The following is a 12,952-nucleotide window of genomic DNA, read 5'->3' on the forward strand; positions in this document are numbered from 1 at the left end:
GAGACCATAACACAGTGGAACTGCGTTTTAAACCTTTTTTTTGAGATGGGGTCTTGCCATGTTGCCCTGGCTGGACTTGAACTGCTGGGCTCAAGTAATCCTCCCACCATAGACTCCTGAGTAGCTGGGATTGTAGGTGTGTGCCATCTCACTGGGTGGAACCATATTTTTTCAAGTGTTGAGGGGAAACACACCAGTTAACCCAGAATTCTATATCCAGTGAAAATATCTGCAGAGAAAATATCTGTAGGACATTAAATAAAGACATTCAAATAAACAATAAGAGGATTAGTCTCAGCAGACCCACTCTAGAAAAGCCAGGGGAAGGAGCTCACGATGAAAGGAAATGATATCAGAGGAAAACCCAGGTCTTCAGAAATAAATGAAGAGGCCAGGTGCAATGACTCATGCCTATAATCTCAGCACTTTGGTAAATCGAGGCGGGTGGATCACCTGAGGTCAGGAGTTTGAGACAAGGAGGCCAACATGGTGAAACCCCATCTCTACTAAAAACACAAAAACTAGCTGGGTGTGGTGGTGGGTGCCTGTAATTCCAGCTACTCAGTAGGCTGAGGCAGGATAATCACTTGAACCCGGGAGGCGGAGGTTGCAGTGAGCCGAGATTGCGCCATTGCGCTCTAGCCTGAGGGACAAGAGTGAAACTCCATCTCAAAAAACAAAACAAAACAAAATTAAAAGAAATAAATGAGAAGCATTAGAAATAGGAAATGTATGGGGATGCATTAAGGACTATATTTTTTTCCTAGTTCCTTTAAAATACACATCCACTTAAAGCAAAAAATGTTAATATCGTCATGTAGGGTTTATAATGTACATACAATGTGATATATATAATAACTACAACAAGAAAGATCATGAGTATGGATAAATGCAGGTAATATTGTTGAAGAGTTACTGCATTTTATGTAAAGTGGTACAATATTAACTCAACGTAGATCATGAAAATATAGGAAGGTATTTTCTAGTCCCTAAAGCAACTATGAAGGAAGTAACGCAAAACTGTGTACCTAAAAACCCAGTAGATAAATTGAAATGAAATTCTAAAATATATCCAAATAATCCGAAAACAATCAGGAAGGGGAAACAGGAAAACAATCCAGAGGACAAACAGAAAACAAATAATAAAATAGTGGGCCTAAATACAATTACATGAATAAATACGTTAAATGGTAATGGGCCATTCATTCCTATTAAAAGGCAGAGATTATTGTAATAAACAAAATTAAGTCCCAAGAATATGCTGTCCATAGGCAATGCACTTTATAAGTAAAAACACAAACATTTTGAAAGTAAATGGAAGGAAATAGGTATACCACTCAAACACTAAACATAAGGGAGGCTGGAGTGGCTATATTAGTGGGATAAAACAGACTTCAAGACAAGGAGCATTACCAAAAATAAAGAAAAATATTTTATAATTATAAACATGACGCACAGACATAACTATGCAAGTACCTGATACAAGAGCTTCAAAATACATGCAACAAAAGTTGACAGAATTAGAGAAACAGACAATTCCATGAACATAGTAAAGGATTAAACATGCTTCTTGTGGCAACTGATAGAACAGCTAGACATAGAAAGCAATAAAGACACAGAGAATCTCTACAACTCAACCACCTTGATTCAACTGATATTTATAGGACTTGATATGCCACAATAGGAGAATATACATTCTTTTCAAGTTGATATGGTAAGTCTACCAAAATGCATCATATGCTGGACTGTAAAACATGGCTTGATAAATTTAAATAGACTGCATTCATATAGAGTATATTCTCTAACCACAATAAAATAAAATTAAAAGTCAGTAACAGAAGAGATTTAGGAAAATACCCAGGTTTGGAAATTAAACAACATATTTCAAAATAATCCATGGGTCAAAGGAGGAATATGAAGAAATACTTTTGATGGAATGACAATGAAAGTATAAAATATATACAAATTTATAAAATGCAGTTAAGAGATTACAAGAAAATTTATTGCTTAAATAATTATATTAGAGAATAAATGTAAGTCTAAAATCAAGATCTAGAATTTTACCCTAAGGAGCTAAAAAAAAAAAAAAAAAAAAAAAAAAGAAAGAAAGCAATAAAGGAGATAAATAAATAAAAATAAGGGCATATATAAAAATAAATAGAAAACAGTTAAACATAGAGAAATGATGTCAAGAGCTAGTTCTTTGACAAAATTAACAAATTTAATAAACCGATATTTAGATCGGTTAACAAAAAGAGAGAAAAAGCAATTCACCAATATGTAAATGAAAGAGGTATTGTACTTAATAAGCCTACAAACATTAAAGGACAATAAAACAATTATTTTGAACAACTTTATGCCAAACAACACGAAAAAATGGCAACATTTCTTGAAAGACAAATGTTTTCTTTTAGAAGAAATAGGTAATCTAAATGACTCTTTTTATTTAAAAAACTGAATTCATAATTTAAAGTATTCTCACAGAGAAACTCCAGCCTAAGATGTTTTCACTGGTAAATTATATCAAACATTTAAGGAAGAAATAATAATTATACACAGACATTTCCAGAAAATATAAGAGGAGGAAAACTTCCTGTTGTGGACTGAAACCTGTTATGGACTGAATGTGTGTGTGTGTGTTTCTCCTTCCACCACCAACCCCCAAGTTTATATGTGAAACTCTAACACCCAAAGTGATGGTATTAAGAGGCGGGGCCTTTGGAGGTCATGACGTTTAGATGAGGTCATGAGGATAGGGTCCTCATGATGGGATTAGTGCCCTTATAAGAGGAATCAAGAGCTCACTCACTTAAACCCGTGTGCTCTCTTTCCTTTTCTCTCTTTCTAACGTGTGGATGCAGCCAGAAGGCAGCCATCTGCATCCCCAAAGAGGCCCTCACCAGAACCCAACCATGCCAGCACCCTGGGCTCGGACTTCCCAGCTTCGGAACTTTGAGAAATACCTATCTGTTGTTTAAGCCACCCAGTTTATGGTGTTTTGTTATAGCAGCCCAGGTTGACACAGACATTTCCCAAATCATTTTAAAGGCCAGCAGATACCAAAACCAATACCAGTACCACTGATACCAAGACAGACTAATACAAGAAAACTGAAGACCAATGTTCTTCATGAATGTGCATGCAAAAATCCTTGGCAAAACATTAGTAAACCAAATCCAACAATGTATGGAAAGAATGATACATCTTGACCAAGTAGGAAATCAATGGCTTCTATTCCTGATTCTTTATATCTATCCCACACATGGCAGCAGGGAGGTTTTCATAAAATGTTAATCAGACCATGATGCTTCCCTATTAAAAACACTCCAATGGCTTCTTATCACTCTTAGAGTAATATCCCAACTCTTCTCTGTGGCTTACAAGGAGCTGGCCCTGCCTCTCTCCAGCTTCTTCTTATGCCCCACCCCTCACACACTCACTGTACTCCAGCCACAACGACCTTCCTGCCATGCTCGTTACACTCGGGCCCTCACACTAGCTGCATCCTCTGTCTGGAACATGGATCTAACCAGGTTCTTCTTGCATGTCTGGCTTCTCAGGTCATGTGACGGCGACTCAGAAAGGCCTGCCTGGGCCACTGCTAACGAAAGGAGCCCCTTAGTCATGCATATCCTGTAATTGTGTGAGATTTCCTTCACACTACTTACTGCCCACCGAAATTATATTGTTAACTTATTTGTGTGTTTTGTTTTGTCTTCTCACATTGGAATATAAGCTCCATGAGCAAACGCTAGGCCTTCTCTGTCTAATCTTCTAATCTTGTGATCAGATTGATGCTGCTGACCGTGCATGCATGGGGATTAATCCACCCAGCTTTGGAAGGCAAAGGCCGAGAGAAGGCACTGGAGGCTAACAAACACCATGGCTTCAGGCTGGAATTTGGTATTTGCTCCATCCACTTGATATTGCTGAGAATCTGCTTTTAGGAGTTCTTTGTTTTATTCAGATGTCTAAACATACTCTCTACGTGAACACCCAAGACCCCAGTTGCTGCTGTTTGTGTTTAACTTCTCTGTGTAACTATCATCTTAAAGGTGTTCATTGTATCCATCCAGGAAAGAAAACGAACTTGAAAATCAAGAAGAGTGTTCCTGGGTGCAAAGAGTTTCTAGTTACAGTCATAATAAAGAGAAGGAGATTGATCAATCAACATGGAACTCTCTTGTTTATTTATATTCACTTTCATTGCATTTCATATGTATTTATGTCTCTTAATTTTTCCCTCCTTATCTTAATAGAAACTTTAATTTTTCTAAGGTTTAACTTTTTTGTCTTTTTTTTTTTTGAGCCAGAAGTTCACTATGTTGCTCAGGCTGGCCTCAAACTCCTGGCCTTAAGCAATCCTCCCACCTCAGCCTCCCAAGTAGCTGTGACTAACATGTCTTAATTAGCAAAAAAATACGTTTCAAGTTTGAATTTACATAAATTTGAAAAGAATCGTATAAGACTTCAATGCAACATTAACCACAGAAATAAATGTAGCATTTAAACTACATATTAAAGGATATTCTTGCACTTAAGTGCAGGCAACTTCAATGATTTCTCGTTGAATACCCTTTATATATTAGTCAGTAAACGCAGAAAGCAGGGCAGTTTGGTTCTTACCCTCTTGCATAGAAATCTGAAGACTTGCATGAATCCTGTAGGAACAGGGTATCATCATTTCACTCACCAGGGTGCCACATGGGACCTCAAAGCCAACATTAGCTTTCATTTGCAAGGAATAAGGGAACCATACTAAATGAGAGTGACTAGAATAAGCCCAGCCCAGTTGCCATCACTTGTCCATGCACACCACAAGCTCTAACCACATGATATTTCCAAACAGTATGCTAAGTGTCTGTGGGATGCCTTGGTACCTTTGCACATGCTGTTCCTTCTGCCTGGAAGGACCCTTCTACCCTGAAAAGCATTTTGTCCCCTGTGAAGACCACGTCCAGTAGCATATCCCCTGTGAAGTCTTCTCTCAGGCCACGTTGCTCTTTTCTTTGTATTCTGTAGTGTTTTGTTCATACTTTGATTAGAACATTTATTGTGTTATATTTGTATTGTCTCCTTCTACTAATCTGAGAGGTCATTTAGTGTGATGGCACGATCTCAGCTCACTGCAACCTCCGTCTCCTGGGTTCAAGCGACTCTCCTTCCTCGGCCCCCTGAGTAGCTTGGATTACAGGCGCCTGCCATCATGCCCAGCTAATTTTTGTATTTTTAATAGAGATGGGGTTTCACCATGTTGGTCAGGCTGATCTAGAACTCCTGACCTCAGGTGATCCACCCGCCTCAGCTTCCCAAAGTGCTGGGATTACAGGCGTGAGCCACCACGCCTGGCCATCTGAGAGGTCTTATCTGTCAATCAGCTATGTGTCCTTTCAGTGACTTCTATCTTTACTACAGAGTAGACATTTAATAGACATTTCTTAAATGAAAGGGAGAGGTTGTGATCAGTTTGAATGTCTGGTATAAACTGTTGATACTCTTCCAGAATTTACTCACAACTGCCTAAGAATAAAACTGTTCAGTATTAGGCTCTAGAGGCAGACTACCTGGTTCAAATACTGGTTTTGCCATTTACCAGCTGTGTGGCCTTGGGAAATTTACTTAACTTCTCTGTGCCTTAGTTTCGTCCCCTTTAAACAAAGATTATAATAGTGTATACCTCATAGGGGTGTTGTGAGGATTAAGTGAATTGATTACATAAAATCTTTAGAACACTGCTTGGCATAGTAGGCCCTTTATAAACCCCATGTAACCTACTGTTAGTAGGTTCCAGGAACTGGAAATATGCAGATGAATTAGATGTGATTTCCTTTTCTTCATCGTCTTGTGGGAAAGACAGAGGTGGATATAAAAGGAACCTGGCAACACCATGGCAGAGTCTGTACAAGGAAGTGCTTTGTTCCTAAGGCCTGGGGTGGAGGAGTCCAGGAGCACCCCATATGGGAAGTGGTAGTTTAGCTGAGATTTGATGGATGAGTGGTAGTTGCTGGGTGGATTAGGTGGGGATGTGCATTTTAGACAAATATAAGTAAAGATAAAACATATGAAAGACAGGCCGGGGGTGGTGGCTCATGCCTGTAATCCCAGCACTTTGGGAGGTCTAGGCGGGCGGATCACCTGAGGTTGGGAGTTCAAGACCAGACTGGCCAACATGGAGAAACACCATCTCTACTAAAAATACATTAGCTGGGTGTGGTGGTGCATGCCTGTAATCCTAGCTACTCGGGAGGCTGAGGCAGGAGAATTGCTTGAACCCAGGAGGGGGAGGTTGCAGTAAGCCAAGATCAGGCTAGTGCACTCCAGCCTGGGTGACAGAGTAAGACTTTTCTAAAAAAAATTAAAAAAAAAAATATATATATATATATACACACACACACACACACATACACGACAACATGAAAGCATGTGGAGCATTTGGGGAGTGGCCTTGGCATAGATCTGAGGTGAAAGGTAGTGGGGAGTGAAGCTGGAGGATGTCACATGTGCTATTAGCTAGTTTATTCAATACCTGTGTTCAACCATCTTCTCTCCTGCCTTCCTCTACCAGAATCAGGGAGGTGAAATGCTAAGTGTTTCCATCCAGGCGAGGCCATATGTGAGGGAACAGGGTATTAGCTGAGAAGGGCTTTTCTCCCAGGAAGAAAATGCAAAGTCCTGCAAGGAGAAGGCTTTTTTGGCCTGTTGCTTTCTTCCTGCCTGGAATTTGGACTTGAGGCTTTAACAGAGGAGGATGAGGCCATCTGCTAAGGATGGTGCAGTGGGCAGGCCCGGAGAGCCGGGAGCCCTGGGGGCTCACTCAACAGCGGCACTGCCTGGATCACCTCCCTCTGGACGTCTTGTTTGTGAGAAATATCAGAGCCAGTCAGATTTCCTCTTGCTTGGAGCCAAATACATACTTAACTGACATAATGGTAAGCAACGCCCGATCAAAGAAGGCCTTGAATGCTCTGCAGAGGAGCTATGACATTGACATTTGGACCCTGGGAACTGTTGTACAATTTAGGGGCTGAATGGACAGTTTTGCAGCAACACAAACCTTGGTTCAAATCTCCATTCAGCCAGTTACACACTGTTTAACTTGAGACATCAGTTATCCTCAGCCTGAGCCTTATCAGGCGGACATGAGATGAGGGATATTTTAGATGAATAACTCTAACTGCACCACGTGGGATGGAAGGGAGGCAGCCCAGAGCAGAGGGCTGGGGAGGATTTGCCAGTATTCTGCCAGAATAAAATCAGTCTTAATCAAAGCTTCAGAAATCATTTCAGAACTTAAAGTGTATTCTAGTTGATGTTTTTAGCCAAAAAACATTCTGATGGTGCTGGATTTTCCAAACATTCTCTGCCACTTAAAACACCTTTATGACTAAATGTCTTAGAATAGGTTCCACTAAAGTCCTTCAGAAGAGAGAAGCCTTCCCTCTCATACAAAATAAATTCCTGTGGTATCTTTTATTATCCCTAGGAATGTAGGGAAGAGTTCAGAAATAATTGATGAGCACAGCCAGGACTGAATAAACAAATTAAGATTCATTATTCCATTCGAGTGGTGCTATCAGTGTTTTAGAATCCGTTGATAACCAGCGCTAGGAGGAAGTTTCAGTACAAGTCTATTTCCCTCATGTCTACTTCAAAGCTCTAACGAAGCTCTTCTGGGAAACCTGGGAGAGGGTTAATTAAGCCCAGGAAGGGAGTGGTATGATTTAATAGATAATAAAAAATATTTGCTCTCATATGTCTAATTATGTTTTCTTGTCAAGGATGCTTGAAAGCTCTAAGTCAGAGATGATCTACTCTGAAAAATAAAGGAAGAAATCCTCTCCAAAGCAAGTTCCTTCAGTGGGAGCATGTTTCCATCAATAATAGGCTGAGGAGGGTAATCTAAGCCTCAGGTGGAGGATAACTGATCTCTCAAATTTATAAAACTATTAACTGGCCAAGCTGGGATTAGAATTCGGGTTTCTATGACTATAAAAGTGTACTTTTAACCTACATTATACTCCATCCACTCTCATGACCTAGGCCTCCCCGCCCCTCAACTACATGGTTTGGGGGTTATAGCTTCAAACTCAGGTCTGGCAGGGAGGCAGCCAAATGGGTGGTGATGACTTTCTTTTTTCTTTCTTTTTCAGAGACAGGGTCTCGCTCTGTTACCCAGCTTGGAGTGCAGTGGCATGATCCCAGCTCACTACAACCTCTGCCTGTGAGGCTCAAGAAATCCTCCCACATCAGCCTCTCCAGTAGCTGGGACCACAGGCACACACCGCCATGCTCAGCTAATTTTTTTTTGTTTTGTTTTGTTTTGGTAGAGACAGAGTTTTGCCATGTTGCCCAGGCTGGTCTTGAACTTCTGGAGTCAAGTGATTCACCTGCCCTAGCCTTCCTAAGTGCTGGTATTATAAGTGCAGGCTACCTTGCCTGGCCAAATAAGTGGTGACAACTTTCTGTGTGTCCTTTAGGAGAGAACTTTGAGGACCCTCCAAACCCCTGGCAAAGGCGACACTTTTAGGAGTGAAGAAGGGCCTTTGTAGACAACACAGACTATTCAATACTCTAGCAAGCTGCCCAGCCCCGTGCAAACCATGAAGATGGGATAAACCATTAGGCTTCACTATCTATTTAAATCAAATAATATTTAACCCAACCAGGGATATTCTAGGGCTTACTTATTCACCTATCCCAGGAACCTGATAGTTTTAGAATCTCTGGAACTGGTCTAGAAGGCTACATGTGAGATTTGACACCCTTGCTCAAGGATCATGTGCATGGTAAGAGCTGTGGAGAAACTGGAAGGCTCTGATCACAACTCTTCTCTTCCTTCTCCCACACGAAGGGCAGAGGGAAAGGCCGTCCTTCTCATGGCATGGGTTCTGAATCAGAAGAGGCTACTGCATGCAGTGCAATGAAAAGTGTGTTAGTTCTGTCTGGGGAGACTTGATCAAGATCCCTGAGTTGCAACTGCTGGAGAACATGGCTCACTTCTAAGACCATGACAGCCACAGATTCAGCAGCAGAGCCCAGGGCTCCATGAATGGAGGGAAGGAGGAGAGCTGGTTCATAGTCAGCCCTTTCACTTTGTTACTTGGGCTTCTTTTCAGGGCCCACAGCACTCACCTCGGCCTGCCAGATGGGGTTCACGGTGTTGCCTATGATCTTGGATCTCCTCTCCTGTCCATGGTGAGGGAGGGCGGGGAAGATGCTGTGCTTCCCAGGCTGAATGGAAATCTTCAGATAAGGGTCTGGGTTGAAAAACATCCCTTTCTTCAACCCCATGGCTTGGAAATCTATAAAATAAAGGATACTTTAATTTAAATATGTTTTAGGGAGGTTAACAACTGGCACTTGGTAACTACACCTTTCATGAGAGGACCGTTGGCCCTTATGAACTAGATCTCTAGTGTTACTCAGGCAGGTAAATGGGCTGGGGTGAAGGAGTGAGGGTCACCCCAGGAAACGTGGGTAGCCCAGGGAGACAAAGTTCAACTTTGGAAATTTGATGGGTCTGGGTGTCAAATTCCTCTGCAAGGTGAGGACATTAAAAAAATAAGGGTTGGAGTCTCACAATATATGTGGGCCTCATTGAGTAAGGTGAGAGAATTGGCAGAAATAAAGAGAGAGAAGAGGATGAAAAGAGCACAGAGCGTGGACAATGGAGGGAAGAACAAACAAGACCTGGCCTCCATGGGGCTGAGTGCAGTCAACGAGGAGAGTTCTGAGAAACCCTGCTGCCAGGGAGGGCAGGGCTTTGAAAACCAAGCTGTTCTGTTTAATTGAAGATATCTGACCATGTACAATTTCATGCTGCACAAGGAGAGACAGACAGAAAGAGTGTGTGTGCACAAGATCATTTATGGCAATGGTTTATAGTTGGATAATTTGAAATCACATTATATTTATTAGAAATATATTTATGATGTCAAGGAATATAATTTTTTTTTTTTTTTTTTGAGATGGAGTCACCCAGGCTGAAGTATAGTGGTGGGATCTTGGCTCACTGCAAACTCTGCCTCCCGGGTTCAAGCATTTCTTCCTGCCTCAGCCTCTCGAGTAGCTGGGATTACAAGTGCCTACCACCATGCCTCATGCCCGGTGAATTTTTGTATTTTTGGTAGAGACGCGTTTTCACCATGTTGGCCAGGCTGGTCTTGAACTCCTGACCTCAGGTGATCCACCCGCCTCGGCCTCCCAAAGTGCTGGGATTACAGGTGTGAGCCACCGCGCCCAGCCAAGGAATGTAATTTTTAAAGCTTTTTCTATTGTTGAAGTATTTTTCAAACAAAATTATTTACATTTATACACAAGTGTAACAAATGGAGGTAAAGATACACAGGATCAGGGATTCCCAGTCAAGGTATAAGTTGTGAGGGGTTTCAATAATTTGTTACTGATGAAAAAGCACAGATGTTTTCATATGCATTTATTTAAAAGTTATTTTGAGTTGATCCAAGGTTATCTGCTTAATAAAATTATTCCTACTCTCTGGCATGATAATATATTACTGCTCTGTGAAAGGGCCATATAGTCAAAATGGCCCCCAAATGCCAAAGGAGTTGAGAAACCAAAGAACGAGGCAGACAAATCCAGTTTGTCGGTAAAAGGAGTTTTATTAGGGAACTCACAGACAAGCATGGTCTTGGGCTGCAGGAGACTGGTAGATCTCTGCACTGTTACTCGCCAGATCCAGGGCTTATGTACCATAGGGAAGGGGTAAATAAGCCACTGCTCTGTGCAAGACAATGAAAGGCAGCCCTCCAGAACAGGCAGGAATGCTGCCTGCATCACAGCCTGTTGTTTCTGCCATAACGTCAAGGTTGACATGTTCTTACACTAGAGACAGTGGATAAAGTAGGAAGAGGAGGCATTCACAGGACTGGGGGTGATCAGAAGTCAACACAGTGGATTCACATCCACAGTGGAGTCACTTTCACCCCCACACTTGCCAATGAAAGAAAGAAGGCAAGAAGTACAAGCATCACAGAAATTTGCAAAACCCAGGCCACATCTGCAGGAATATGTGTAGAAAGAAGTTAACATAGCAGCCTGACACTACTCAACTGTTTATTTGGTTGGCTCTTGGCTAATGTCTAGAAACTTGGATTTCAAGAGGGCTCCTACCTTCCCAGAACTGGTAAGAGTGGCTCACTGTGCCTTAAGTGTTTGTGTAAATGATGTGGCTTATGGTGAACACTGCTTTCCTTCTGGGAGGCTGGAAGTTTGGTGTGGGCTAAGCAGAAGATGCACACATGACCAGCACCGCCCCCACTGTCCCCCAACACCTCACTGAGTAGAAACCCTGTCTCTTGTCTCTGAGAAGCTTCCCTGGTAGACAGCATTTCCACATGTTGTCACAGTTCATCCTGGGGGAATGAAGCATGTCTGTGTAACTCCACCGGGAGAGGCCCATTGGAAACTTGTTCCTGGGTTCCTCTAGACTTTGCCCTAAGCACCTTTACCCTTAGCTGATTTTGCTAAGTATCCTTTCACTGTAATAAGTCATACCAAGAGTATAACTAGATGCTGAGTCTCGTGAGTCCTCCTAGCAAATTGTTGAACCTAGGGGTGGTCTTGGAGACCCTGACTTATTAGAGTGTGAAAGACATATACATATATATGTATATATGTGTTACATATATACATATATGTGTTACATATATATATGTTACTATATATATAAAATTCATCATAAAATAGTGACTACCATTGCCTCCACCACCACCTACCGTTTATTTGCTATCTACTAAATTCTGGGAACCATTCTAAGCCCTTAAAATACATTTTCTGATTTAATCCTGACCACAAACTCCACAAGGTAGAGATTATATCCTTAATACAAGGAAGAGAAAATGAAGGCTTACAGATTGTCAGGGCTGGTCGACATCAGCGATAAGATTTGAACCTGCCTCTTTGATTCCGAAGTCTGTGCTTTTGTTTGTCTGTTTGTTTTGAGACGGAGTTTCACTCTTGTAGCCCAGGCTGGAGTGCAATGGTGTAATCTTGGCTCACTGCAACCTCTGCCTCCTGGGTTCAAGCAATTCTCCCGCCTCAACCCACTGAGTAGCTGGGAGTACAGTTGCTTGCCACCACCCTTGGCTAATTTTTTGTATTTTTAGTAGGAATAGGGTTGCGTCATGTTGGCCAGCTGGTCTTGAACTCTTGACCTCGGGTGCTCCACCTTGGACTCCCAAAGTGCTGGGATTACAGGTGTGAGCCACCGTGCCCAGCCCAAAGTCTGTGCTTTTAATCAATCTGTTATATTGTCTTTTTATAAAAATGTCAACTTTGGCATTGGTTAAATTCTCAACTATAAATGAGTCTTTTTCCATACACTTTGTTCTGTTCTATCAAACAACTTGTCCGTATCTGCACCAACATGTTTTTATCAAATGTTTGATAGCTGCTAAATTAAGTCACTCTTATTGTTCTTATTTTTTTAAAAAAGAAAACACCTTTCTTTATCACTCAGCCATTTATTGTTCCAGATGAATCTTATTAAATTTTAATAACTCCTTTCAAAACACTTAGATTTTTATTAGAACTGCAATGAATTTATACATTAGCTTTGGGATAATTAGTAGCTTTAGAAAACAGAGACTTCCACTCAAGGGCACACGTTTCTTCATTTGTACAGGTCTTCTTTCCTGTCCTTCAGCAAATGTTTACACTTTCCTTTATAAAGACTTACGTATTTAAGTTCAGTCTGAATACTCAATGAGATATACGTTTCATGGAATAAAAGTATTTGAAAACTGCTGCAATAGGAGGTACAATTTTAAAGGCACTGGACTGCTAGTCATTTGGGAACACTCACTATTGAACTTTGTAACTTTGAGTAAACCAATTTAACTCTTTCAGGTCTTAATGTTTTCCACTATGAGACTGTTGGGAGAAATGTCCATAAGAGCATGTAGAGTTCTAGAATTTTCCAAAAGTAAAT

General features: G+C 41.2%; 1 protein-coding gene across 20 annotated transcripts in view; it reads right to left on the reverse strand.

The window, feature by feature from the left end:
* The window catches only part of HECW1 (HECT, C2 and WW domain containing E3 ubiquitin protein ligase 1), a 464,113-nt gene that overhangs the window by 147,914 nt on the left and 303,247 nt on the right, over positions 1 to 12,952 (reverse strand). For all 20 annotated transcript variants that reach the window (XM_065542077.1, XM_074035183.1, XM_074035186.1 and 17 more), the window contains one exon: positions 9,133 to 9,302. In XM_065542077.1, coding sequence (XP_065398149.1) covers positions 9,133 to 9,302 — 170 coding nt within the window. The remainder of the gene's footprint in view (positions 1 to 9,132; positions 9,303 to 12,952) is intronic.

Source organism: Macaca fascicularis, chromosome 3 (genome assembly GCF_037993035.2).
Source record: "Macaca fascicularis isolate 582-1 chromosome 3, T2T-MFA8v1.1".
In the NCBI taxonomy this organism is placed as follows: domain Eukaryota; kingdom Metazoa; phylum Chordata; class Mammalia; order Primates; family Cercopithecidae; genus Macaca; species Macaca fascicularis.